This window comes from Suncus etruscus, chromosome 4 (assembly GCF_024139225.1).
Source record: "Suncus etruscus isolate mSunEtr1 chromosome 4, mSunEtr1.pri.cur, whole genome shotgun sequence".
Classification (NCBI taxonomy): Eukaryota; Metazoa; Chordata; class Mammalia; order Eulipotyphla; family Soricidae; genus Suncus; species Suncus etruscus.
This window is the reverse complement of record NC_064851.1, coordinates 102,365,435-102,391,024: the sequence shown is the minus strand read 5'-3', so window position 1 is coordinate 102,391,024 and position 25,590 is coordinate 102,365,435. Positions and strand designations below refer to the sequence as shown.

The 25,590-nt window shown below is 56.0% G+C and overlaps 2 protein-coding genes across 3 annotated transcripts; one reads left to right on the top strand and one right to left on the bottom strand.

Moving 5' to 3' along the window:
- Positions 1–17: 17 nt before the first annotated feature.
- Positions 18–13,965, top strand: FDFT1 (farnesyl-diphosphate farnesyltransferase 1). 2 transcript variants are annotated; one of them, XM_049771126.1, is made up of 8 exons: positions 18–153; positions 5,080–5,177; positions 5,981–6,164; positions 9,526–9,654; positions 10,448–10,639; positions 11,022–11,198; positions 12,036–12,188; positions 13,505–13,965. In XM_049771126.1, exons 1-8 carry the CDS (start codon positions 55–57, stop codon positions 13,724–13,726), a joined length of 1,254 nt encoding a protein of 417 aa, XP_049627083.1. In that variant the 5' UTR covers positions 18–54; the 3' UTR covers positions 13,727–13,965. The 2 variants fall into 2 exon arrangements, with proteins under 2 accessions (XP_049627083.1, XP_049627084.1); XM_049771127.1 differs by lacking the exon at positions 18–153 and adding an exon at positions 651–669.
- Positions 13,966–15,883: 1,918 nt separating this feature from the next.
- CTSB (cathepsin B) lies at positions 15,884–23,230 on the bottom strand. The gene is made up of 10 exons (XM_049771132.1): positions 23,140–23,230; positions 18,788–18,927; positions 18,454–18,539; positions 18,117–18,231; positions 17,881–17,999; positions 17,702–17,787; positions 17,434–17,580; positions 17,134–17,250; positions 16,539–16,667; positions 15,884–16,416 (listed from the first exon to the last, which is right to left on the bottom strand). The coding sequence occupies exons 2-10, from the start codon at positions 18,905–18,907 to the stop codon at positions 16,319–16,321; spliced, it is 1,017 nt and encodes a 338-aa protein (XP_049627089.1). The 5' UTR covers positions 18,908–18,927; positions 23,140–23,230; the 3' UTR covers positions 15,884–16,318.
- Positions 23,231–25,590: the final 2,360 nt, after the last annotated feature.

Below are 25,590 nucleotides of genomic sequence, written 5' to 3'. Positions count from 1 at the left end.
GCCACCCAGGTGGGACTCGGCCCAGGTGAGCGCCGCCGGGTCGGAGCCGCAGCGATGGAGTTCGTCAAATGCCTGGGGCGCCCCGATGAGTTCTACAACCTGCTGCGCTTCCGGATGGGGGGCCGGAGTAAAGTGATGCCCAAGGTGGACCTGGTAAGATGAATTCACCGAGCATCCCCGCGGCCGTGCGGAGCATCCCGGCCTCCCAGGCCGAGGAGAGATCCGGGGTGGGCCGGGTGGGGACCCCCAGGCCTGGAGTCCCGAAGACGACGCGGGTGGTTGCTGAGAGCCTCGAGCCCGAGTCGTTCGTTGGGCCTGGCTGGCTGGCTGCTGTGCCCGCGAGCCGGGTGCCCCGCTCCTTGTTCCTGGGCTCGGACCCTGCTCCACGCCCCCTTGGGGTGGTCTTATTTCCGTGACAGCCGCCTGGTCCTTGCTAAAGGGAAAGCCCCCCCCCCCCCAGGTACCCGAGACATAGGATCGCCCGAATGAGCGGTCCCCACGAAGGGATACCCCGTTTCCTTCCCAGTATCATCCTTGTAAGACGCGCTGCGCCCTCACTGGCTCCTCTGGAGAAATCAAAACAAAGCCCAGGGGGGACTCTTGGCCCCTCGGGTCCTGTTGCTGGGAGCGGCCACTTGGTGCCCGGCTTCAGATAGGAAGCCTGCAGGAGTGAGTGGCAGCTGCGGCCGGGCGGGGCCCGACGAGGAGGGGGTTAGGAAAGGAATCCTGGATGCTGGAGGCAGGGCCAGCCTGTGTCCTTTTTCTTCCTCTGCCATATTAGGGTGTGTGAGTGGGGTTCAGGGGGATTTTTAGGGGCCTGTGTCCATCGGGCATGGGGGTTAGAATTCGGGATTCTCTGGTTTGCAAATAAGGAATCTTTGCTGTTTCTTTAAGAGACAGGTGTCAGACCAAGTGTCAGCCTACCCCCAGGACTTTTATATTTTGGGTCACAGCCAGCTGTGCTCAGGACTCTCTGGGCTCAGGGTCACTCTCTGACTTCGGGTAGTTCAGGTATGGAGGGAACCTCGGCTTCTGGCTGGATGGGGGTGCACTTGAAGGATGCCCTGGGAAACAGTGGAGTTTTGCCCGGTATTTGGCCAGTAGATATTTATTTCAGAAGAGTCGTATAGAGATGTTTGGGATAATTTTTAAATATTGGCTTCCTTGTGTATGTGAGGGGCACTGCTATTTTGATTCCCTAAGGGTTGCATGTCCCCAAGTCCAGCTGATCCGTGTCCTCAACAGCGTGGGGCTGGGCAGACTCAAGACTTTTCCCTCTTCTGCCAGAGTGTCAGCCCACACCATACTCCAGGACTGCAGGGATTTTAAGAGTCCTCCTGTCTGATAGTGTTGATGCTGGCTGAACTGGGGTTTCCTCTGAGTACTGGCTTGTGGCCCCCAGAAACAAAACAGAATCTGTGTCCTTCTGCCCTTCCTTGGTCCTTCCCTCTGATCTCTTGCCATGGGCAGTTTCTGCATCTTAGCCCCTCTCAGACCATCTGCTCAATTTTAAAAGTGCTTTAGGGACCCTGGGTGTCCTCAGCTGTGGGGCTCATGTCTTTCGTGTGTGTGTGTGTGTGTGTGTGTGTGTGTGTGTGTGTGTGTGTGTGTGTGTGTGTGTGAGGCCCTGGGTTCTGTCTCCTCCACCTCTAAAACAGTAACAAAAACCAAGGGCAATGATGACATTTTTACAATTTCTGGAGCAAGTACAAAAAGCCTCCACAATAATCCATTTTAGGTCTGTACTGAACTCTAAATATATAATTTCTGCCATGTTGTCTAATCCTTTTTTCTTTTTTTCTTTTTTTCTTTTTTTTTTGGTTTTTGGGTCACACCCAGCAGTGCTCAAGGGTTATTCCTGGCTCCAGGCTCAGAAATTGCTCCTGGCAGGCACGGGGGACCGTATGGGACGCCGGGATTCGAACCGATGACCTCCTGCACGAAAGGCAAACGCCTTACCTCCATGCTATCTCTCCGGCCCCTAATCCTTTTTTCTTAAGATGTTTGGAGACAACTTAAATCCTTTAACAGTGACACTACAAGCGTGCTCTCTTTCTCTCTATCTCTGTCTCTGTCTGTCTGTCTGCTGTCTCTGTCTGTCTCTGTCTGTCTCTGTCTCTGCCTCTCTCTCTCTCTCTCTCATTGGCTTTTGTTTGTAGTGCCAAGATCAAACCCAGAACCTCATGCAGGCAAGGCAAGTCTGTCTCTGTGCCACATCCCCTGCCCTGGTCATTGATGTTTTGGTACAGAAAAACAGTTTCAGATCATGGTCAGACTGACCTCTATCTGGTCCTGAACCAGGATTGTGATGCCTTGTGCCCTGCACTGGGTTTAAATGCCTCCTCAAAGCTGTCCTTTAAACCTCCCAGAATAGTCTGAGAAACTTCTATTACTGCTTTCATCTTAAAGATGGAGAAACATCAGAGATTGGCAAATTGTCTGAGGTCTAGCAGCGTTCCTTCCTCAGCCCATCTGAGATTTAGGAAGGGACCGGTCCCTGAGAATGTCTGCACAGAGCATTGTGCAGCTCCAAGTTAGGCATACCTATAATGATGCGGACAGGTGGCTAAATACCCATTGCTTCATTTGTCCTGGGTTCTAGGATAGACAGGGACTCTAGGAAGGTGCTAGGACTGTTTTCTGGCCTGGTCCCTGGAGCTTGAGGACTCAGAGCTGGTGACACAAAGTTTGGTTGTGGGAAGGAGTCCAGCAGCAGAGTAGTTAACAGGACAGGGTTCAGTGGTGTTCTGTACACTGATTTGGCAAGGGAGTGGGAGGAGGCTGCTGCCAGTCCTGTCAAGAGCAGTTGCCTCCATCTCTTTACCTGCGGGCACTGAGCTGAGTGCCTGAGGCGCACTGTGCTTGTGTTGGTTCTGGATGAGCAGACCTATCCACCAAACCAAATTCAGCTACACTTACTGGATTCTTGTTTGCATCATTGCACCACACATGTGCATTGAACTGAATGCACTGGCTGTGTGCTTGAACCTATTCACCTCCGCACGCATACAGGTGGTGGCAGATCTTGGTCGTGGTTTAAAGCACATACCAGCTTACAAATGCCACTACTTCCCTGAGGACACGCAGGAGTCTAGGTCTAGGGGACCTGGACCTGACCTGTGTTCTCCCTTTCTCTGGCTTCCATTAGCCTCTCCTGCTGATCTGATTTGCTGGCCAAAGGCAGAGTGTTGAGGACCCTGGGTGTAGGGGCCTGCTACCTTGGCTGGCATCCCAGACCCCCTGTGTGGTAGCAAGGGCATAAGCGCCCGCATATGCTCTGTTCTCTAGCTTCTGCTTGACTGACTTGCCTGTGCCCTGCTGAGCTTGGGCTACTGTGAACTTCTGGGGAGGTGCAGTGAAGTGTTATGCACTGGCCTCAGGGTGAGGCCGAGGTCCACCCAGCTATAACCATAAGAAGATAGAGTGCACTGGCTAGACTCTAGACGCAGGGGTCCTCAAACTTTTTAAACAGGGGGGCAGTTTACTGTCCCTCAGACCATTGGAGGGTCTGACTATAGTAAAAACAAAACTTATGAACGAATTCTTATATACACTGCATATATCTTATTTTGCCATGAAGAAACAAAACAGATACAAATACAATATGTGGCCCGGGGGCCATAGTTTGAGGACCACTGCTAGAGTAAGAGCGGCTGGGTGCTTGCTTTGCACGCTGCTGACCTGGGTTTGATCCCCTCATGGCCCCTCTGAGCACCGCCAGGAGGAATCCCTCAGTGCAGAATAAACCCCTGAACACTGCCGACTATGACTATAGCTTCAAACAATTGTGGGTCAGGGTCCCCTCCTGAAGATGCTCTTGCATCAGAGATAGTCTGGGAAACAGGGCTTGCATGGGGCCTGAGTATCACAGGACAGGAGCAGCACTGCTTCCTGGGATCCACTGGGGGCACCTCCCCAAAAGGCACATATCCTATGCTTTTATATGCCTCTACCCCAATTTCTCTCAGTGTCCAAGGACCTCTTTATATGAGGTGCCTGGAAAGAAAACAGCACAGGCGTCAGGGACAGCACTGCCAGCCTGAGCTTCCTTTTTTTCCAGAGGATGGGGAGCCCCAGGCTGACGTAAGAAGGGCAGGCAACTTGGGGGCAAATGTTGGCTTCAAACCGAGCGCGGTTCTGCAGAACAGTACACACCAGTAAGAGAAAATTTCCTTGCTCTCTGCACAAAGTTCAACGTTGGTCCAGGGGCCTGAATCCCAAGCCTCGGGATCTGGAAAAAAATCAAGGCAGCCTGGCCGCCTGGGGCTGCTAGGGCCTAGCGAGGAGTGGGCGGAGCCTAGAGGCGGAAAGGCGGAGAGTGGGCGGGTAGGTGAGCGGAACCAGCGTGTGTGTGTGGGGTCTGATAGGTGGGCGGAGCTATAGAATGACGGGCGTAGAAGTGGAAATTCGGAGCTGGCAAATATGGGTGGAGAGGTGGGCGTGGGATATGGGCGGGGCTAGTCTGATAAGTGGGCTGAGCTCCGTCCGGCTCCTGGGCTGGGCCTTGAGAAGAGTTCAACGGCTGTGGGCGGAGCTAGGCAAATCTGGTGCGCGGTAGTGGGCGTGGCTACGGGAGGTGGAAGGGATCGTCCGTGTGAGTCCGGGAACGCCGTGGGCGAATCTGCGAGTTTGGCCTGCTAGGTAGGAGGAGCTCCAGGAATGTATCGCGCGGAGCTATGCGAGGCAGATCTGGCAAGTGGGCGGAGCACTTTAAAAGTGGGCGTGGCTCTGGGATATGGGCGAGACGGTGGGCGGAGCCTCGCGGGCCCAGCCCTCACGCCTGCCGCAGCTATGGGCTCCGGCCCCTCGGGGGGCGTCTCCCGCAGTTTTCTATGGAGGCCGCAGCCGGAGTGACCCCGGGACTCCATGGCCGCCGGCGGCGCCAAGGCTCTGTGCCTCTTCCAGCGGACTTTAGGGCGGGGCCTGCCGCGCGGCTGCCCCTGCCCCTGCCCAGTGCCCACCGCCGACCGGCCGTGCCAGCTCTGGGCTAAGGCTGAGGGCGCGGGGCTGCGGAGTGTCCTGACCGCGCGCCCCGGAGACTCCCGCACCTGCCCCAGGCCGCTGTGTCTTTGCCCGCAGGACAGGCTCAGCAGCAGCATGAAAACGTGCTACAAGTACTTGAACCAGACCAGCCGCAGCTTCGCGGCTGTCATCCAGGCGCTGGACGAGGAGCTGCGGTGAGTGCACGAGGGGTCGACAGGCTGGGGGTCCCGGGGAGGGGATGGTTCCCATCTGCAGACGCGCCTTTGTCCTCGCAGTGCCCCCGTACTGCCCCCTCTCATGTCCCGAAGGCCCAGCTCGTGCAGGGGGAGGGGGTGTTGACTCCCTTCTGGTCCCTGGCAGCTCAGCCCGGGCTTCTCTGGCCTTTCTGCCACTTTGCATTTCGGCTGTATTGTTTACTCCTTTATAGCTGGCCTAAAGTTGTTCCTTGTGGATTGCACAGGAGCTTGGACCTGCTTCCTTATTACCTCTGACAGTGTTTTGAAATTATGTTTTTAATTTTTGTTTTGTTTTTGGGTCACACCCGGCAGCGCTCAGGGGTTACTCCTGGCTCTAAGCTCAGAAATCGTTCCTGGCAAGCTCGGGAGACCGTATAGGATGCCGGGATTCGAACCACTGACCTTCTGCATGCAAGGCAAACGCCCTGCCTCCGTGCTATCTCTCCGGCCCCTCAGACTTTGCCTTTATCTTCAAATATCTTCCCTCCTCGATAGCTGGTCCTCAGGTCCAACTAAGCCTGAGGTCTGAGAGCAGCTGTTCTTCCTTCACTGGCTGATTGGCCTCAGCTGGAGGAGTGGTGGTGGCCAGCTGGCAGGTCACTTTGCTGACCGGAGCAGCCCATCGGGCCTCCCAAAGAGACGAAAGCTCTTGTTCTAGTGGACATAGCTGGGTTCCCCTGTGCAGGTGTCTGTTTGACCCACCATCCGGAGGCTTGTGGTGGGCCTGCCTTGTGGTGCTCACGCTGCTCTCTTCTTCCCAGCAATGCTATCTGCATTTTCTACTTGGTGCTTCGTGCTCTGGACACGGTGGAAGACGACATGTCCATCCCCCTGGCCAAGAAGGTCCCTATGCTGCAGAACTTTCACTTGTACCTGTATGAGCCTGACTGGTGCTTCCTGGACAGCAAGGAGAAGCATCGCCAAGTGCTAGAGGACTTTCCCACGGTGCGGCCTGGGTCCCCTCCCCTGGGATGGGGGTATTTCTGGGTCCTTTGGCGATGCAGCTTGGGTCTTGGCCTGTCTCCCCGCCTCTCCTGTGTGATCCCTGCCACCCACCCGAGACTCTGTGCTGCCCTCTTCAAAATCAGAATCATGGCAGTTCTTGCTTCTACTGCTTGGGCCTGATGTAGAGCCCAGACTGTAGGACCAGTCCCCAGCTCTCGGACTCTGGAGCCTGGCTGCAAGAGTGCAGACCTTGATGCAGGGACAGGGAGGGGAGGCCTAGGGTGACCTGCACTCTCTTGCTAACAGATCTGTGCCACTCCGGACCAGCTTCAGCCGTGCAGGGCCCTACCCATGTTTCACCCTTGCCGGTTAGCTCTTTGTGCTAACTGTGGGACATGAGGAGAAGTGAGTCTGGTCACCCGTGTAAACCTGCCCTGCCATCCCGTCAAGGACCATCCTTCACCCTGTCTGGCTTTGCTGTGTTTTCCCAAGGCTTGGACGCCCCCAGCAGTGCTTAGAGCCGACTTCCAGTCCAGTGCTGGCAGGTCGCTTTGGTGGGACTCAGGGAAACAAGTGCTCTCTCTTCTCGGTCAGCCTGTCTGCACTTGGACAGAGCTGGGACCCTGTGCCTCTGTAGCCCTCATGGTCATTCAGGCCTGGTTTTCTAGAATGCTATCTAGAATAGTCTCTGTGCTGCATGCTCTAGGGCAGAGCAGGATTCTCTACCTTTCTCTGATTGTGGCCTCAACCATACTTGTTTCCAGTCCCTGTTTATGTGATATTTTTTCTTTTAACTGTGACTCTCTTTAAACTGTGCTGGGGGACCCAGGGCTCCTTCGGGCTATGAGTTGAGTCTCTGGGGTAGATTGAGAATCTCCTTCCATGAGAGTCGAGAGACCCTCCTTGACCTCTTCGCACAACCACTGGCACGCAAGGAGTGTGGGAGGGTGGCACAGCCCAGGGCCGGGCACAGAATGGGCATCCCCTTGATCTGTTTTCTCCCTTCCTCATGGGTTTGGAGGTGCGCTGAGGAGTCAGGGCCTGGAAGTCCTGCTGCCACTAAAGTGGCTGAGCCAGGACTTGAACCCGATTCCTGGTGGTGGTGGTGGCGGGGAGTCAAGGGCATCCTGGTGTCACCAGGCATTTTGAAAGTGTAGTAGACCCCTGGCTGAGGTTGGAGGGTGCCCTGATCTCTGTCATAGCATCTGGAGGAGGCGAGGTTCCCATCCCATCTGGTTGACAGATTGGCAGAGCCATGCTGCCCTTGCCCCCACAAGCCACTGGCCCATGGCCCCAGGAGGCTCCTCTCGAACTTGGCCAGAGTGGGACCTGAGGGGCCTTATTGGGAAACAGTGTGACCAGGACACGAGTCTGACCTTGTGCCTTCATCTGAGCTGGGGGGGCTTCTCCTGCCCCCAGTTTCTGCCTCCTGCTCTGCAGCCTTCGGAGTTTTGTTTGCTCATTTGAGATAGCAGACAGGAATTAGCTGTTGGTTTTCAGACACCACTGAATACCTGCCTTTTTGTGCAAGCAGCCCCAGCCCCCCGGGCTGTATTAGAGTCTGTGACCTGCGTTCCCCTTTTTATCCTTGAGGGGCTTTGTTGGCCCTGAGCCCAGGCGATGCGCTCCTCACACCCCAATCTTATTGTTCTCTGGGCTGTGTTTATACTGAATAGTTGAAGCACTTGAAGCAGCCCTGTGAGTGTTTTTTTTTTTTTTTGGGGGGGGGGGCACACCCAGTGGGTGATGCTCAGGGGTTACTCCTGGCTTTATGCTCAGAAATCACTCCTGGCAGGCTTAGGGAACCATATGGGATACCTGGATGGAATCCTGGTCTGTGTTGGATCATCTGCATACAAGGCAAATGCCCTAGAGCTGTGCTATCACTTCGGCCCCTAGCCCTGTTGTGAAAAACATTCTATATACTTTCTTAGTTTCATTTTTAACCCATACCTGGCAATGCTTAGGGGTTACTCCTGGCTCTGTGCTTAGGGGTCACTCCTGGCGGTGCTTGGGGGACCCTGTGGGATGCCAGAAATTGAACCTGAGTCTGAGTCTGCCACATGCAAGGCTAATGCCCTCCCTGCTGTGCTATTTCTCTGGCCCAATTTCTTCATACTTTTAATATTTTTGTTATCTTTGGTGTAGGCCACACTGGCCAGTGCTTGGACCCCACCAGCCCCGTAGAGGAGGCTCTGGCCAGGTCCAACTACTCCACCTCCCAGCCCTGCCCTTCACTGTGCTCTACTCTGGGGTGCTGGTCACCCACCTGCACTGGACACTTTTTCTTTTTTTTTTTTTTTTTTTTTGGTTTTTGGGTCATACCCGGCAGCGCTCAGAGGTTATTCCTGGCTTTATGTTCAGAAATCGCTTCTGGCAGGCTTGGGGGACCATATGGGATGCTGGGATTCAAACCACCGTCCTTCTGCATGTAAGGCAAATGCTTTACCTCCATGCTGTCTCTCTGGCCCCAACACTGGACACTCTTATATAGGAATAGTGATTCAGAGAGATGCTGTGTGATTCCCATGTGGGACCCAGGGCGAGGGGAGACAGGACACGCCATGCCACGCCATGCCACATCTCCAGGATGGAGCGAGTTGGACAGAGGCCAGCAGGGAAGCTCTTGCTTGCTTTGCCTCAAGCTGATCCCATTCCATCCCCAATACCATGTATGGGCCCCTGAGCACTGCCAGGAGTGAGCACAGTGCCAGGAGTAGCCCTGGTTGTACTACCTGTGTAGCCCAAATCTTTGCTTTCCCCAAAACTCAAGAAATATGGAGCAGTACAAGGTGGCTGCTGAGTCCTGGCCAGTAGAATCTGCAGGACACTTGTTCTGGTTGTTTCTTTTCATGTCCAGCACCTATATAGATGCATTATACAAATCAGGTTACTGCCATGTGGCCCAGACCAGCAACTTAATTTCTGAGGTTTGCGGGCTCATCTTTCGATTTCCACTTGGGCTCCATTTGTGGAGATATCCCCTTTTCTTTTTTAATTTTGGGGTCACATTTGGCAGTGCTGTGGCTTACTCCTGGTTCTCTCCTCAGAAATCATGCTTGGCAGGTTCAGGGGATCCTATGAGATGCCGGGGATCGAACCCGGGTTGGGCGCCAGCCCATCTCATTGTCAAAGGAAAGACCCTCCCGTTGTGCTGTCGCCCCTGCCCCACAATTCCTTTGCCATGCGTTGGAAAGACCAGGGAAGTGGGGGATGGCCTGTTGTTGTGCCCCCCCAGCCAACATTCCTGCCCTCTCTTGGCATTGGTGGAGAGTCGGGGGTTACAGGGTCTTGTGCCAGTCACTATGGCCATGCTCCATGGGGCCCACACACATCTACTTAGCCTGTTTTCTCCTCTCAGATCTCCCTAGAGTTTAGGAACCTGGCCAAGGTGTACCAGGCTGTGATTTCTGAAACGTGCCAGCGCATGGGCAATGGGATGGCCGAGTTCCTGGAGAAGAAAGTGACTTCGGTGCAGGAGTGGAACACGGTGGGTGTTGCTCTGAGGGGTCCTCCAGGAGTCCCTTCCCAGGCTCAGGGTTGTATATGATGAGACCTAGAGGCTACCTTCTCGTCATGTTGAAGTGCCCAGTCTTTACTAAGTGTCCCCAATGTAATCAGAGTTGGTAGTCACGTGACTGCTGCTGCCATCACCTCCTCCTCCTCTGTCTCCTCCTGCTTTTTCTTCTCTTCTTCCTCCTCTTCTCTCCCCTTTCTCTTCTTCCCTGACATCACTAAACATGACAGGGTGACATCTGGCATTTCCACTCAAACCCTGGTTTCATTCTTTGACTCATAAGAGTCTTGTTGTGTCTGGGACAGCCCTTTATTCCTGTCAGTGCCCTTGGCCTGCTGGTTCTGGAAGAGTTGGTGCTAGGAGGCTGTGATGGGACCGTTGACCCCAACACACCCACGGTGGCAACTCCTACCTCTCTGCCCTTTCTTCGTTGGCTCTGAGCACTCACAAGGGCACTGTGGCATGTGTCTGGGTCCCCCTTTGCCTGGTGGCCAGAGAAAGGACAATGGGGTGGGCTGGGGCCCAGATGCCCACAGCTGGTACAGGGAGGCCTGGCACTGGGAAGTGCTCCAGAGAGCACCAAGATGTGTGAACGGCAGCTTTCTCAGGACCTGCATGAGGGTGCCACAGTCATCACAGTCCAGTGACCAGTGACCTGTGACCTGGGGCCTTCTTGTGAGCTCAAGAGTGCCAGTCCTAACCGCCTGGAGCCTCAGTACTCTTGCAGGCACTGAGTTCTCATCTCACCCCTCACTGGCTCTTTCAGTACTGCCACTATGTCGCCGGCCTGGTGGGCATTGGCCTGTCCCGCCTGTTCTCAAACTCGGGGCTGGAGGACCCGCTGTGCGGCCAGGACACACTGATTGCCAACTCCATGGGCCTCTTCCTGCAGAAGACCAACATCATCCGCGACTTCCTTGAGGATCTCCAGGACGGCCGGGTGTTCTGGCCAAAGGAGGTAAGGGCAAGTCGTAACCATGATGGAGAATCACTGGAGCCGTCTGGGGGGACATTGTGGACCCCCCCCCAATGCTTGTTAGCATCTTGGAATCAATCAAGCGGAATTGCCTCTGGAGTTGGAGACGGGATGATGGCAGGAAGGAGGTGACCACCAAGAGTTCCACCTACAGTCTTGATAGCCAGACCCTCCTGAGGGCTCAGCCACTAGCTGGCCATGCCATGTTGTATCTGCCCTGAAAGAAGGGGCTCTGGGGGCTACTTGTGGCAACAGGAAGGCCTTGACCTTGTGTTTCATAGACAGGAAGAGTCATGCCCTTTGCCAAGTTGGCCCAGGGTTTCCCTTTCCTTTTCCTCAGACTGTTTCCCTCCTCCCAACTCAGGTATGGGGCAAGTATATTCAGCGACTGGAGGATTTCCCTAAACCAGAGAACCTGAAGCTGGCTGTGCAGTGTCTCAATGAGCTAGTCACCGACGCACTGCAACATGTCCCTGATGTGCTACTCTTCCTGTCACGCTTGAGGAACCAGAGCTTGTTCAACTTCTGTGCCATCCCACAGGTAGAGTGCTTTGTGTCAAGTTTCTATCCAATACCTGGTGATTGTGTCTGTGGTCCATGCTGGGCTCGCTAGCCTGACTGAGGCTTTAAGGAACACAGTGGATTTTTTAACTTGGAGCTTGGGCCACCAGCACTTTGTCATCCACCAAGCAGCACACTCAGCCCTTTTCAGAACCTTCCAGAACCTTTCTGGCTATTCCTCTACTTTCCCATCAGCTATTCTCCTGTTCCTATTCCTCCTCTGTAGTCTGAGACATGAGTCCTAAAATGTGCTAGAATATTCCAGATTCTCTTGGTCTAGGTGAGCCTTCCAGACACTCACTAATACAGGTAAAGGCCCCTAGAAGGCTGAATAGGGTACTGAGTGCACTTTTTGGTTGCAGGGTTTGAGCTGAGCTGAAACTGTGGCTGACCTGGGCTCCAGCCCTGACCTTAGAATTTTTGTTTTGTTTTGGAGCCATCCCTGGTAGTGCATCAGGGCTTACTCCTGGCTCTGCACTCAGGAATCACTCCTGGTGGTTTCTGGGTACTGGGGATCAAATCTGGGTCGGGCCACATGCAAAGCAAACACCCTCCCCACTGTGCTGTCACTCTGGACCTTAGAAGTTACTTTGATAGCATTCTCCAGCCTACAGTTTTTAAATACAACTTCCACAGAATGTCCTGACCTCACTGACTCCCAGCCACGCTTGTCACCCTGGTCCCCTATGATGAAAACTTTCTGGTTTTTACTTGCTGAGGATGGGCATCAGGGCTGTGAGGTTTCATGGCCCTGGGACTGTTGCACCTATGTAGACTGCCACTGCCCGTGAACAGTGCCTCTCTCCTTCCTCTGCAGGTCATGGCTATTGCCACGCTAGCTGCCTGCTACAACAACGAACATGTGTTCAAAGGGGTGGTGAAGATCCGCAGGGGGCAGGCTGTAACCCTGATGATGGATGCTACTAACCTGCCTGCCGTCAGGGCCATATTCCAACAGTACACTGATGAGGTGGGCACCATGCTTGGGCTCTGGTCACGCTACATGGGAGGGGACCGGAACCCCCCAGAAAGTTGGGTTCTAGGGGCCGGGGAGCCAATGCTCCTGTGGTGTGGCCGGCTGGCCAGGATTCAGGGCAAGAGCCTGGTCTTGGGGCTGATTTAAAAGCTCCATGGGAAGTTTCAGGGCTGCTGAAGGAGTAAGAATGGATGTTGGGATGTATGGGACCCCTTGGGCTGCTGATCCCAGGCCCCTTCCTTAGCTTCTGAGGGCCAGAGTGGGACACCAGAGAGGATCTGATGCATTGCCCAGCAGCTGTACCCATGGCCTCCTGCCCTGGAGTCTGCTTGAGACAGATGGAAATACCAGGCACAGGTCGTACAGTGGCCACAGCCACCCTGGGCCCAGCGGTCAGCTTGGCACAGCTCATGCGGCTATTAATATCTGGGAAACTTCGTGACAACCCCAGAACTGGGACTATCACTGGGGCCCAGGACTGGTGAATCAGCATGATGGCAAGTAGCTGAGTGGCTATGGCCACCAGGTGGAGTGGCACCGACCTAGGCTCCACAGTCAGTCAGAGTGGAGGACCTGCAGCCTGCTCACCATCTAGGAGTGCTCTCTCCATACTGTACGTACCAAGATGGGAGTGTTCCCTCCTTACTATTCAGACCAAAACAGGAGTGCTCCTTACTGGGTAGACCAAGATGGGGATTGCTCCCTCCTTACTATACAGACCCATATGTGGAGAGTTCCTCCCTACTGGATAGACCAAGACAGGGAGTGTTCCCCCTTACTATACACACAGTTCTTCCTTAGGACAGGAGTGAAGTTTGGTTATGTGTACGGGGGAAATGGTGGTAGCCCGGAGACTTGGGTTCGACACAGTTTGGCTGGGCCATGGCATGGCCGTCCCGGAGGCCTGGTGGGTGCTCACTGTGTGGCTCGGTCACACTCACTGACTTGATGACTTGAACAGTGACCCCCAGTGGGGGTGTGAGGCTGAGCTCCCTCATGTTCTTTGTGTGGCCCCACGACCCATGCCATTGTGCTGCCTCCTCATTATTGTAGATACTGACCTCAGGACCCCTCAGCACTGTGTTCACGTGCCTCACATGCTCTGAGGCTCACAGCCACTTTTGGGGGACAGTTGGCCTTAGGTGTGGGACAAACAGAACACCTGGCAGAGCCAGTGTCTTTCTGCTACTGACCCTTGGCCTAGCCTGGCCCTCACTGCAGACAAGTGGCCAGCAGTGAGGAGCCCCTAGCTTCAGTCTAACCAAACTGTATATGGGGGTCCCTCCCCCCATTCTCCCTGTTCTCCCTAGATCTATCAGAAGGCCCCCCACTCGGACCCATCCTTCGCCAAGACGACGCAGCTCATCTCCATGGTCCGCACGCAGAACTTTGCCAGCTGCCAGCTGGTACCCAGAAGCCAGAACCTGCCCTTGTACCTGTCCTGCGCCATGCTCCTGGTCGCCCTCAGCTGGCAGTACCTGAGCACCATGGCCCAGGTCACGGGGGACTATGTGCAGGGCGGGGAACACTGAGACATGGACACAAGACACTGTGGCCCCATATCTGCCCTGGAAGGAGCTTGGACTCAGCCTGGTTCCTGGTGATCTCTGGAGGGCTGGGCTACGTGCTACACTGACCTCATCCTCCCACTGAGGTGGACAGCACTTCCCACCCAACCTCTACCCAGCTGGAATGACGAGGTTATTTAACCCAGTGCCGTCTCGGAATTTCTGTTGTGGATATAGAATAAATTTTCTGCTGTGGGTCCTCATTTTCTCATCTTGTTTGAATGATGAGATCCTCGAAGGTGGCAGAGGGGCCTGTGGGCTCCTCTGTCACATGCTCTTGTGTTTTAGAGCTGCCTCCTTGTGCCTTTCTCGGTCATTTGGCTGGTCTTCTGGTTTCGGGGGCCATACCCAGCAGTGCTCGGGGCCTCAAACCTGGGTCAACATGCACAGGACAAACGCTTTACCCTGCCTGCTTATGGACTCCTGCACTTCTGATTTTAAAGGATCTTTACTTTATGGGGCTCAGCCCTGCACTAGCTCAGAGGTACTGAGGAGTACTTGCCTGACACAGGTAGGCCCAGGAGACAATCCTCAGCAACTCCCAAATTTGGATAAGAAAAGTGTTAGGGCCAGAGAGATAGCATGGAGGTAAGGCGTTTGCCTTTCATGCAGAGGGTCGGTTGTTCGAATCCTGGCATCCCATATGGTCCCCTGAGCCTGCCAGGAGCGATTGTAGAGGTGGGAGTAACCCCTGAGCACTGCCAGGTGTGACCCTGGCCAGCTGCGTGCAAGGCCAGCACCCTCTTTGCTGTGCTATTGCTCTAGTTCCTCTCCCAGCATTTACACTTTTTTTTTTTAAATGTCTTTGAATATTGCTAAAGAAAAACTGTAAACTAGCAGCAATAACTTTGAAATTTTAAATAAAGTGCAGAAAACGGTAGTTTAATAGGTCATTAAGCTAAATCAGAAAGGGTCTCAGCGTAGACATTGACATCACTGAGTTCACAGATATCATCACTATACTTTCTTTTTTTCAGTCTTTTGGATTTTTGGACCCTATCTGGCCAGTGCTCCAGAATTACGCCATTCTGTGCTCAGGAGCCTATCTATAGTACCAGATCAGGGTTGGCTTTACAGATCAGTAATTGCCTTTACTCCTGTGCTCCCTCTGGCCCTTCCTCGGGGTTCTTAAAAAACTTGAATCCAGGGGCCGGAGAGACAGCATGGAGGTAAGGTGTTTGCCTTGCATGCAGGTCAGTGGTTCGAATCCCAACATCCCATATGGTCCCCATAGCCTGCCAGGAACAATTTCTGAGCATAGAGCCAGGAGGAACCCCTGAGCACTGCTGGGTGTAATCCCAAAACGAACAAAAAAAACACTTGAATCCAGTGCTGGGGGTGGGGAGCGCATGACGTAGCCAGCAGGGGAGAAGGAGCAGTATATCCTCCCAGGAGCCCCTGTGGGCTGGAGGAGGCCCTGAGCTTGGTATGTGTGGCCAAATGCAGTGCCAGGGTGTCAGCCTTCCTTGAACATACCAGAACCTTCACCTATCATGGCCAGGGTCCCCACCGAACTTGGTGTAGTGTGGGGCTGAGCCCAGCTTGCCTGTGGCATCTCACCATAGCAGCCCTGTTGTCTCCCACTGCCAATGTTGGGGCTCCCTTTGAGTACAAGTCTTACCTGTGGGAGGACCTGGCTGGGCATGCAGTTCTGAGCCCCTTAGCTTTGAAGTTGTTGGACATGAGCATGTTGAACTGGACGGAACCTCAACTTTCTTTTTTTGGTGGGGGGAGCCCTGCTAACAACACTGTGTTAGTGGCCCAGTGGGCAAAGCTTAGCTGTGCAGTGCCAGGGAACAAGTTGGGACCTGTGTGTAACCAGGAAGGGCTGGAGCAACAACACAGAGGGGAGGGCATTTACCCTGTACACAGCCAACCTAGGTTCAATCCCTGGCATCCTACGGGGTCCCTAAGGCTCCCAGGAGTGACTCCTGAGTACAGAGCCAGGAGAAATTCCTGAGCACTGCTGGCGTGGCCCCAAAAAACAAAAAGTGAACAGAAAGTCCATGACAGGGACTTGGTGTGGGAGTCACTGGAGTCCCTGAACAGGTGACTGCTGACGTCAGGTGGGTGAGATACAATTCCTTTGGTGTGTGTTCCTGGACAGACCAACACAGGACAGACCGCACAGGAAAAACCTTTTATTGATTGGCAACACCATTTCCTGTCCTTTATGGGGTTAAAGTGGAACGATCCTTCTGCCTCCAGTGGTGGGACCCAGTTACCGGTTGGATCGGGATATGCCCCCTCAGTCTGACGGAAGACAGCAGCAGTCCTCTTCAATTCACATGATCAGCTGAGGAACCCCCCATTTAAAACTTGTGTTAAAGGCCATGCGCGGGGCAAGCAGAGACGGGGTCAGTGCAGCTGCCCAGGCACTGCCTATGGGGCCGATGTGACCCCTGACTTGTACGGGGCTGGGGGAAAGGCAGGGGCTTCAAGACTACACACGGTGAGCGTGCTGGGGACGTCACCACTGGGGTGGGGGGTGCAGTGGGCGTCTTCCTGAAGTGTGGCTGGTGTTTCCTGAATGCCCTAAGGCAGCCACACCCACGCTCAGAGCTCTGGTTGGTGCTGGTTGGTGCAGGGCAGGCCAGCCACGATCTCAGATTCGATGCCGCAGTGGTCCTGGCCACGCAGGATTTTGAAGAAGCCTGGAAAGCAGCAGGCGGGTAGGTGGTCAGCAGGCAGGATGGAGGGACACATACACCCCAACTTGCCCCCTAGCCCAGCAACCACAGGACACTGGTCACCCTGGGCAGTGCCTGCCACTCACCATTGTCGCCCCAGTCAGTGTTCCAGGAGTTGCCCACCAGCCAGTAGGGCACATCGTTCTCCACACCCCAGCCCAGGATACGCACGGCGTGGCCTCCCATCATCTCCCCGGTGACGTGCTGATACACTCCTGAGAAAGAGGTGCTGCTAAGGAAGCTATCTGAGGCCAGATGGGGAAAGGGAGAAGCCTTCCCTGATCTCAGGCCTGGCCCCACACAAAGTACAACAGAGCACGTCTAGCTGCCTCTGGAGGACGAGAGCTGCAGAACGCTGGTTCCTGCTTTACCAGGCCGTGGGGGTCCTCTTGGCTCTGCCTCATACTCACTGCCAGTCTGGGCCCTTTCTCGGCTTGTTCAGCTACTGCTCAGGCCTTAGAGTGCAGAGCTCAGGCCTTCAGCCTGGCTGAAGCAGATGGGAGCCATAGGAGGGGGGCAGGGTGCCGAGCTGGGGATGGGAAGAGATCCCGGCAGCTCTCAGCAGCAAGCACACACAGTATGGGCTCCTGCTCCCTCATTCAGGATCAGGCAGAGTGAGAGGAGGGAGCGACACCCCTGTGCTGGTGTCCAAGGGCCTGTGGGCAGACAGCAGGCACTCACCTGACTTGTACATGAGGAAGTCAGCGTAGACCGAGAAGGCAGCTTCCACAGGGCCATTCTTATAGATCTCGGCCTTGATCTCTTCCTCGTTGCTGGACACACTGTAGGAGCTGCAGCCTGGGGGACAAAGATGGGGTGGGAGAGGCATTAGCACACGGCCATGTACACAGATCACATACATACACACAGGCCACATATGCACACATAAACACGTACACAGGTTACGCACACACATGCACAGGCCACACATGCACACACAGGGTTCCTGAGGCACTCTTGGCCTGCCCGCTGAGGTCTTACCAAAGTGCTTGTCTGCCTTGTAGGTAGTGCCATAACCGTTCTCACACTTCTTGCTGCACTTGGGGGTTCCCCCTCCCTCTCCGGTGCAGGGGGGCCGGGAGCCATTCACATGATGCTCACAGGGTGGGATGGAGTAGGGCCTGCAGCCTGGAGGAGAAGTGGGATCAGTCCTAACTGAGGGGTGGTGGTGGGGGGCAGACGATGGGACAGAGAGGCCTGGCCGTCCCCCCCTTACCCCTCCCCAGCACCAGCTGGGGCCACTACTCACCTATGTGGGAGTCGTACACACCCCCAGACACCAGCCCTTCTTTTGTCCAGAAGTTCCACGCTCCAGACGGGAATCCCCCGTTACAGCTATGGATAGGGACAGACGGAATTCAGCCTGTAGCAGGCACGAGGGGATGTGGGGGCCAGGGACAGCCAGGGACAGGCAGAGGGGCCACTCACCCCTCTCCGCACTGGAGGCCGCAGCAGGTGAGCAGGTCCTCGGCTGACACCTCAATGTTCACCTTGCCCTGGCTGTGGATGCAGGAGCGGTCCGACATGGCCTCTGTGGCCCCAAACGCCTGTGGGGACGGAGCGGTAAGTGCAAGGTCCCCAGATGAATGCGACCACCACTCTCTGCAGTGCTGCCTGGACATTGGCCCTTGCCACTCCCCCCCCCCCCCCCCCCCGGGCCTCACCCAGCACGAGCCGCATGAGCCCTGGTCACGGATCTGCTTGATGGTCGGGCAGTTGGGCCACTGCTCGCGGGCGTCGAAGTTCTCAGGCAGTGAGATGGGCCCAGAGAGCTGCAGCCTGGGGGCAGGAGGCAAGGTGGGTGTGGGGGACCCAGATGATGGGAATGGGTGTGGGGGCAGCAGATGGGAGGGAGGGCCCTGGGGGTGTCAAGCCAGACTCTGATTCACTCTACAAAAGCTCCTTTGTCCACCGCAGGGCGGTTTCCAAGAAGGAAGCAAGCCCAGAATCTGCTTCCCCTGTCCCAGACACCAATCGGTCACTCCCTCCCTGGACACTCACTTCAGGGGCAACTTGGGCCCTCCCAGGAAGGTACCGCACAGCTTCTTCACGTAACTTATGTGCACGTTGCGGAAGTTGTGTCCAGCCTGTGAGAGATGCTCTGTCAGTCCTTGCCCCAAGGCCACCATGGTCTGGGTCACCTCTACTGGACTCCAGACTCTGGCTGGCTCATGCCTAGGTCCCAGGTTCCAGGATGGGCTCTGAGGCTGCAGTGACGAGCCTGCACCCCGGTGCCCATGTCCGGGCAGTGCCACTGCTACAATGTCCCTGGGCCGGGATGCAGCTGCCAACTGGCCCCTTAATCTGCATCCCTGAGCCAGTCCCCAGCACATACCTGCCATGTGGTATTCTGCTTGTTCACGTAGTTGACCAGCTCGTCTGATAGTGGCTGGAAGCTCAGGGTGGCCTGCACCCCCAGTACTGCACAGCTCAGCACGGCCAGCAGCCGCCACATGGTGAAGTAGGTTCTGATTCCTAGGACCGAGGGTGAATCAGCTTGGCTGCTCAAAGCCCTTGCAGCCTGTTGAGGCTCGCTGCCAAGGGGCAGGCGGCAGAGAATCCTCAGCACTGTGGAGCCCAGGCTGGTTTCCCTGGGCCTCACTGATGTCCTGGGGACTGTGCTTAGAACACCCCACTGTGCCCTAAAGGGGACCTGGGATCCCCACCTGACCCCACTGTGGCCCCACAGTGAGGGACACTAGACACATGTGTCCACCCCCTCAGATGTGAGGGACACAGGACACACATGTCCATCCCTATCAACAGTCAATCAAGAAGTCAAAAATCTTAGATGGGGGCCGGAGAGATAGCATGGAGGTAAGACGCTTGCCTTTCATGCAGAAGGTCACTGTTTCAAATCCCGGTATCCCATATGGTCCCCTAAGCCTGCCAGGAGCAATTTCTGAGCATGGAGCCAGGAGTAACTCCTGAGCACTGCTGAGTGTGACCCCCAAACAAAACAAAGCAAAGCAAAACAAAACAAAAATCTTGGATGAGGGGCTGGAGCCACAGTAAAAAGAGGAGGGCAATTGCTTTGCATGTGGCTGACCAGGGTTTGATCCCTGTTAGGAGTAGATCGCCTTCCAGGAGTAATTCCTGAGCACAGAGCCAGGAGTAACCCCTGAGAGGATAAGGGGGCCCAGGGCAGGCCCAGGCCAGATAAAGGCCTGGGATGGGACGGGACAGACAGAAAGAAGCTCAGAGATAAGTGGAGATGTAGGATGGGGCAAGGTTGGGGAAGCACCTGCTGGGGGAGACTGCAGGAGAAACACCAGGAAGTAAACACAAGGCTTGGGTGAGCACCAGGGACACCCCAGGACCGCCCCCCCCCCCATACCAGAGCCACAGGCAGGAGAGTCCCCAAGGAAAACAGGAACTGGAATGACAGAATTGAGACATGAGTGCCAGGGAAGACCCAGACAGCCAAGGGGCTCCAAGATCAGTGTCCTGGAGCTCGGGGCCTAGTAACAGCACCTTCACCCCCAGGGTGGCTCATAGGGGACGCAGCCTAGGGCAAGCCACACACAGCTACTGCCCCTGACTCTGCTCCCTCCTGGGGAGCCCCAGACACTGTCACTCCATAGAGGTGGGGTTTTGGGGGGTGAGGGTGGGGCCACAACTGACCATACTAGGGAACTACATGTGCCAGGGATGGAATCAGGGCCTTCACCACTGTGCTGTCACTCTGGCCCCTCATTGCACTGACACCCGAGGAGGCCCAGTGTGCTCCCCAGCCACCCTTGGGCTCCACATACCACATTCCCTGGTAGGCACAGGCAGAGAGAGTGCTGATGCTAGCTGTAAACCTGTACCCTGCTGATTCTCTCACCTCCCTTTTTCAGAGGGGATGGGGGAGCACCAGACCCAGAGCCCATCTGTGGTTACCCAGGTGACATGGAAATCACCGCTCCTGAGAGGAATGGGCACCATCATAGCATAGGGGGGATTGGGGGTGACGGTGGCAGAACTAGGCCCTTCACACCTTCCAGATGGTTCTCCACGCCCACAGACATGGTGGGGCGAGTCCTGTGGAAGCCTCAGCCTGCACACCCACACCTGATTGAGGTCCCTACCGCCTTTCCTCTTCCAGCTCTGGGCTCAGTTTCCCCATGCATGGTCAGCTGCAATTCTAGTTGGGGCCCCATGAAGGGGCCCTGAGAAATGACAAGGCCAAGAGTAGGGCACTTTCTCCTGGTCATGCCATCGCACTCTTGCCAGTTCCCCGAGTCCCATTGGGCCTGCAAGGACGGTGACAGACCAGCACCGGGCAGACCAGAGCAGGCTAAAAGGGGTTAGAGGTCTTGCAGATCCCAGGGCTGTGGGAGTGGCTGGGCAAAGTGACTGCAGTCTGGGTAGATCAGGGCCACACCTTGGAGGCTCTGTAGAAGGTTCTAGAAGGGATATCAAGGGGCCTCAAGCCAAACACCTTCCCTCAGAGAGGGTGGTGAGGACAGTAGGCAGGGCTGTGCCTGGCCTTGCCTGTCTAGATCTCCAGAGCTCCAGGCTGTGGCCATTGAGATTCTATAGAGGCCAGAGCCTTGAACCTTAAGACACAGGACAGAGGATGGTACAGGGCTGAGGGTGCTTCCAGAAGGGTGCCCTTCTCAGATCCCCTGAGAGACTCAGAAGTGACTAGGCACCAAAAGTACCCAAATAAATGGACTAGGACGGAGAAGCTGGATACCTCACTCAGGTGGCTCTTCTATCTTGGGGGCAATTCTCTGAGCCTTAGCACCCCAGGTTGCCTCACAGTTACTGACCTGGGCCCCTCACCCAATGCAGCTTGCCTTGACAGAAGCCCCCTTCAACCCCCACAGAGAAAGCCTGGCACTCTGACTCAATGCCTACCCAACAGAGGCTGTCTGCCCCTGCAGTTCCTGTGGAACCTGCAAGAATGCAGGTGCCAGACTGTGACCTTGACTCATGGCTGGAAGTGGGAACAGGGAGACAAAGGCACTGGGCCACTATGGCAGAGAGTTCTAGAAGCCCTTGCTCGGGGTCTCCCATCTGGGTGCCTGCATCCCTCCAGGTGGCCCCCCGAGTCCATGCACTTGGCCCAGCTCTTATGGGCTGTGCAGGATTGGTCTACTCTGCTGAGGTGGTTCCTGAGGCCATTCACCCTTTGCTGGCTCTGGCCTAGCTGGCACCTTCCTTAGCTGGCAGCTGCTCTTTCCTGGCCCCCTGCCCCGAGGAGACCCAGCCTCTCGCTGAGTCGCTGAGCCAAGCCTCCTCATTCCCCCAAGCCTGGTACCGCCCCCCAGGGCTTTCGCAAAGCCCAAGACATGTGACTGTGACAGTGACTGTGTGGACACATACAGACCAGGTGATCCAGGCACCAGATCAGACAGGCCCCTGGGGCAGAACTTCTCCAGGTGCTCACCGGGACTCTGTTCCCGTTTATCTAGTTCCTTCAGCATGCCCATCTCCAACACACTCAGCTTATCTTTGGCCCACAGAGACCCACAAGGCCTCTGCTCTCCAGGGGCATCCTGAAGGGCCTGCGCTGAGGGTGTCCCTACCACGGAGCCCCAGGCAGGAAGAGGACATGCCAGGGACGGATGTACCAGGACAACCCTGCCTCTGAGCAATGGCCCAGTCATGCCACCCCTGCCTCACATCGAGTCCCACTGGAAGGTCAGGGGGCCCTGCAAGGTCCAGCCGGCCCAGGCCCAGGAAAACCACAGTCGGCTTCTTCAAATGCCCTGAGAACTTTGTGGGGTCCAGAGAAGCAGGAGCTGCAAACCAGACTCTCGCAGCCAGGGAGGCGTCAGGTCTTGATCATGGGAACCCCATCTTCTGAGGGAATAATTACAGCCCTGAAGCTCAGAAGCGCTTATAAAGTATTAAAGGTAGGACCAGAGCCACAGCATTGCAGAGGGTGTTTGCCTTGCATGGGGCAGCCCCAGGTTTGATCCCCAGCATCCCATATGGTGCCCCACCCGGTGGCACCACCAGGAGGCATTCTTGAGCCCAAGACCCAGGATCAAGCCCTGAGCACGGCCGGGTGTGGCCTCAAAACCAAAAACAGATAGACCAAGCAAAAAGCTCTCAAAGCACTTTACCACTCCCGTCTGCTAGGGCCTTCCCCCGCAGTCAGGGGCCCGGGGGTGCAGGAAGGAAATCCGCCCCGCAGCCGCAAGAGTGCGGAAAGTGCTTCACCCAAATCCCCTAACAGTTCCTGAATCCCCAGAATTCTGAGGCCGGCACCGTGCCCCGAAACCACGGAGGGAAAAGAGGCCACCTCTGCCTTTGCCTTTGCACAGCCCCAACTCGCTCACTTCTGGAACTTTCTTCACTCCAATTCTCGAAGGTGGCTGGCAGATAAGGCGCGCACTTGCTCCCCCCAAAAAGGCCCAGGGACCCCTTTCTCCGAGGACAGGGCTTCCTGCCGCCCTCCAGGCAATCAACCTGCTCTCTGGTGCCAACAGCACGGCCCGGCCCGGCCAGCTCCGCGCTGTCCAGCAAAAGCTGGGGCCGGAGCCCGGGCGGGTGCTGCTACTCGGTCTGCCCGGACAAGGGCCAGGCCGGCGGAGAGGGCAGAGCGCAGCGCCCCGCAGCTCCGGCCCCTCCACCGATCTGGGCCGCTGGGAGCCCCAGCCGGGGACAAAGGTGCCTCCGGGACCCATGAGCAGGCCCCGCACAGGCCCCGGGTTCCGATAGCGCCCGCCACCCAGGCCGGCCACTCACCGAACTCGGCAAAACAGGGGCTGATCCGCGCCGAATCCGCTGCGGCCCAGCCCGAACCACCTAAGTAGCGAGCCTGCGAGTCACGTGACCTCCCGGGGGCCACCCACGATCACGTGATCGTGACAGCGCCTCGCAGGCCACGCCCATCCGATCACATGTGCTGCGGTCCCGCCCCTGCTTTCTACTGGTCTGGTCTTATCCCCCCTCCTCTTCCTTCTTTTCCTTCTCTTTCTCCTCCTCCTCCTCCTTCCCCCCCCCCACTTCACCTCCATATCCACCCTCACCCTGGCCCTCTTTCTCGACCTCCCTTATCTCGTTCTCCTTCCTCCCTGCTTCTCCCTTCATAATCCGGCTCCTGGAGGACTGCTGGGGGCTGGAAAGAGGGCAGGAAGCACCACAAGAAGATGGGTGCTGTTATAGTGGTGGTTGTTGTTGGGCCACACCCGGTGATTCTCAGGGGTTACCCCTGACTCTGATTCTGGGATCACTCCTGGCCAAGTGCTTGGGGCACCTAATGGATACAGGGTGCAGAGAATGGTGCCTCAGGAAGGAAGCACTCTACCTGCTGTCCCATCTCTCCAGCCCCAGACCCGTCCCTTCTGTCTTGCCTCAGCACATACACTCAAGTTCGGGATCCAGACCACAGGCTGAAGGGCCGTGATGTGTGGGGGAGCTGCCATTCCCCTTCCCCCAGAGCATGCAAGTTCTGGGAGTCTGGGGGAAACTGGGCTGGCAATGAGCAGGCACCTTAGGTGCCTTAGGAGTTATGCGGGTATTGGGTGCTGGCAATGGAGTGCTGATCTCAGGGGTTCAAGTGCTCGGGCAGCCTGGTGGGGAGGTATGTTCCTTTTTTTTTCCAGAGGTTTGAAGGAAAGTCCAGGTCTATCCTGGGGTTGGGTCAGCTCTGTAGCTGTGTGCATCTATGGTGAATGTGTATGTGTCTGTGTCTGCATGTGTGTGTCTCTGTGTGCACATCATATATATGTGTATAAGGGGGTGCCAGCCCAGCCAGATTCCTGGCTTGCTTGGCCCCCAGCTCTACAGCAAGTAGACTGTGGGTTTTCCTGTGCCCCTCCTTGGGGTGTGTGCCAGGAGGACATCAGAGAGTCTGAGCACCCCTGTCCTTGCCCTCCACTAGACCAGAAGTGTTCAAGGCACTGCTGGAAGCTGATGCAGGGTTGTTGTTGGTGAGGTGTCTTCCCAGGCTGCTGGGGCCCAGGTGGGCATGTGTAGAGGCCAGTGTTCTCTTCTGGGTCAGGCTCTTGTTTCCCAGCGGCTAATGAGGGTTTCTGTCTTTGGGCTGCAGCTAGGCCAGCCTGGTCGGTTCATGTGGGGGACAGGAAAGGCAGGGCGGGGTGTACAACCTAAGTGCCAGCATCACCCCCCGGACTCCGCTCAGCAGATGTGCTGGTCACCTAGTGTTCACTGTGTCATTGGAGAGTGAGCTGGAGGCTGGGATCTGACTGCCTTGTCCTTTGCCAGTACGCCTGAAACTCATTGGCACACCCGACCCCAGGATCCCGCCCTTCACCCTATACCACCCCAGTAGGAATATATCCTAACCCCTCAACATGCAGACCTTTGGAGTGCTCCCATCACTTGGTGCTGTCATGAGTCCAACCCTACTGGGGTTTCTCCCCAATAACTACTGGTCAGGTAGAGGGAAGTGTTGGGGAAAATTGATGTTCCTTCCTCTTTCTTTTCAAGGTGTAGGACCTGCACAGACCAGACAGGAGGGTGCAGAGTTGGTGTGGGGGAACAGACCAGGATGTGGAAGTCCAGGCATACTTGCAGGCCAGAGAGAGAACTGGACAGAACAATTGGGAGTAGGAGAGAAACAGGTGAGGTAAGCAGAAAGAGGATGAACCCCGAGACAGTCCTGGACCTGGCCCCTGCCTCTGCCCTGGCAGTGCTACGTTCCCTAGTTAGGGGAAGAATAAAAACTCTTATGCCACTTAGTCCTGCCCAACCCAGTGCTCTTGCATCTCCTGAGCCCACTGACTCTACTCTCAAGATTGCCCACCCTTGGCCCGGAGAGATAGCACAGCGGCGTTTGCCTTGCAAGCAGCCGATCCAGGACCAAAGGTGGTTGGTTCGAATCCCGGTGTCCCATATGGTCACCCGTGCCTGCCAGGATCTATTTCTGAGCAGACAGCCAGGGTAACCCCTGAGCACTGTCGGGTGTGGCCCAAAAACCAAAAAAAAAAAAAAAAAGATTGCCCACCCTGGCTAGACCTGAGCTTGGAGCAACCCAAGCTGTCTGTCACTGTCATTGTTCACTGTCTATTGCTCACCTTATGATGTCCAGAAAGCCCAGAATGATGGGAATGAGGAGGGTGTAGAAGGGGGAATGCACTGTGTCCCCCTCCCAGGAGACTGTACCCCATGGTCACCTGCAGCCCAGCTCCAAGGCCTGGTTGGTGCCCTGTCTCCATCCCTCCTCAACGCTCC

What these genes read in the sequence shown, in the direction of transcription:
- FDFT1 (XM_049771126.1), top strand. Translation starts at nt 55, where the DNA reads ATGGAGTTCGTCAAATGCCTGGGGCGCCCCGATGAGTTCTACAACCTG. An exon ending in TGCTAGAGGACTTTCCCACG is followed by an intron (nt 6,165 to 9,525) that starts GTGCGGCCTGGG and finishes TTCTCCTCTCAG; the next exon opens with ATCTCCCTAGAGTTTAGGAA. An exon ending in ACTTCTGTGCCATCCCACAG is followed by an intron (nt 11,199 to 12,035) that starts GTAGAGTGCTTT and finishes CTTCCTCTGCAG; the next exon opens with GTCATGGCTATTGCCACGCT.
- CTSB (XM_049771132.1), bottom strand. Translation starts at nt 18,907, where the DNA reads ATGTGGCGGCTGCTGGCCGTGCTGAGCTGTGCAGTACTGGGGGTGCAG. An exon ending in CAAGGCAGACAAGCACTTTG is followed by an intron (nt 17,251 to 17,433) that starts GTAAGACCTCAG and finishes TTTGTCCCCCAG; the next exon opens with GCTGCAGCTCCTACAGTGTG. An exon ending in CACTGACTGGGGCGACAATG is followed by an intron (nt 16,417 to 16,538) that starts GTGAGTGGCAGG and finishes GCTGCTTTCCAG; the next exon opens with GCTTCTTCAAAATCCTGCGT.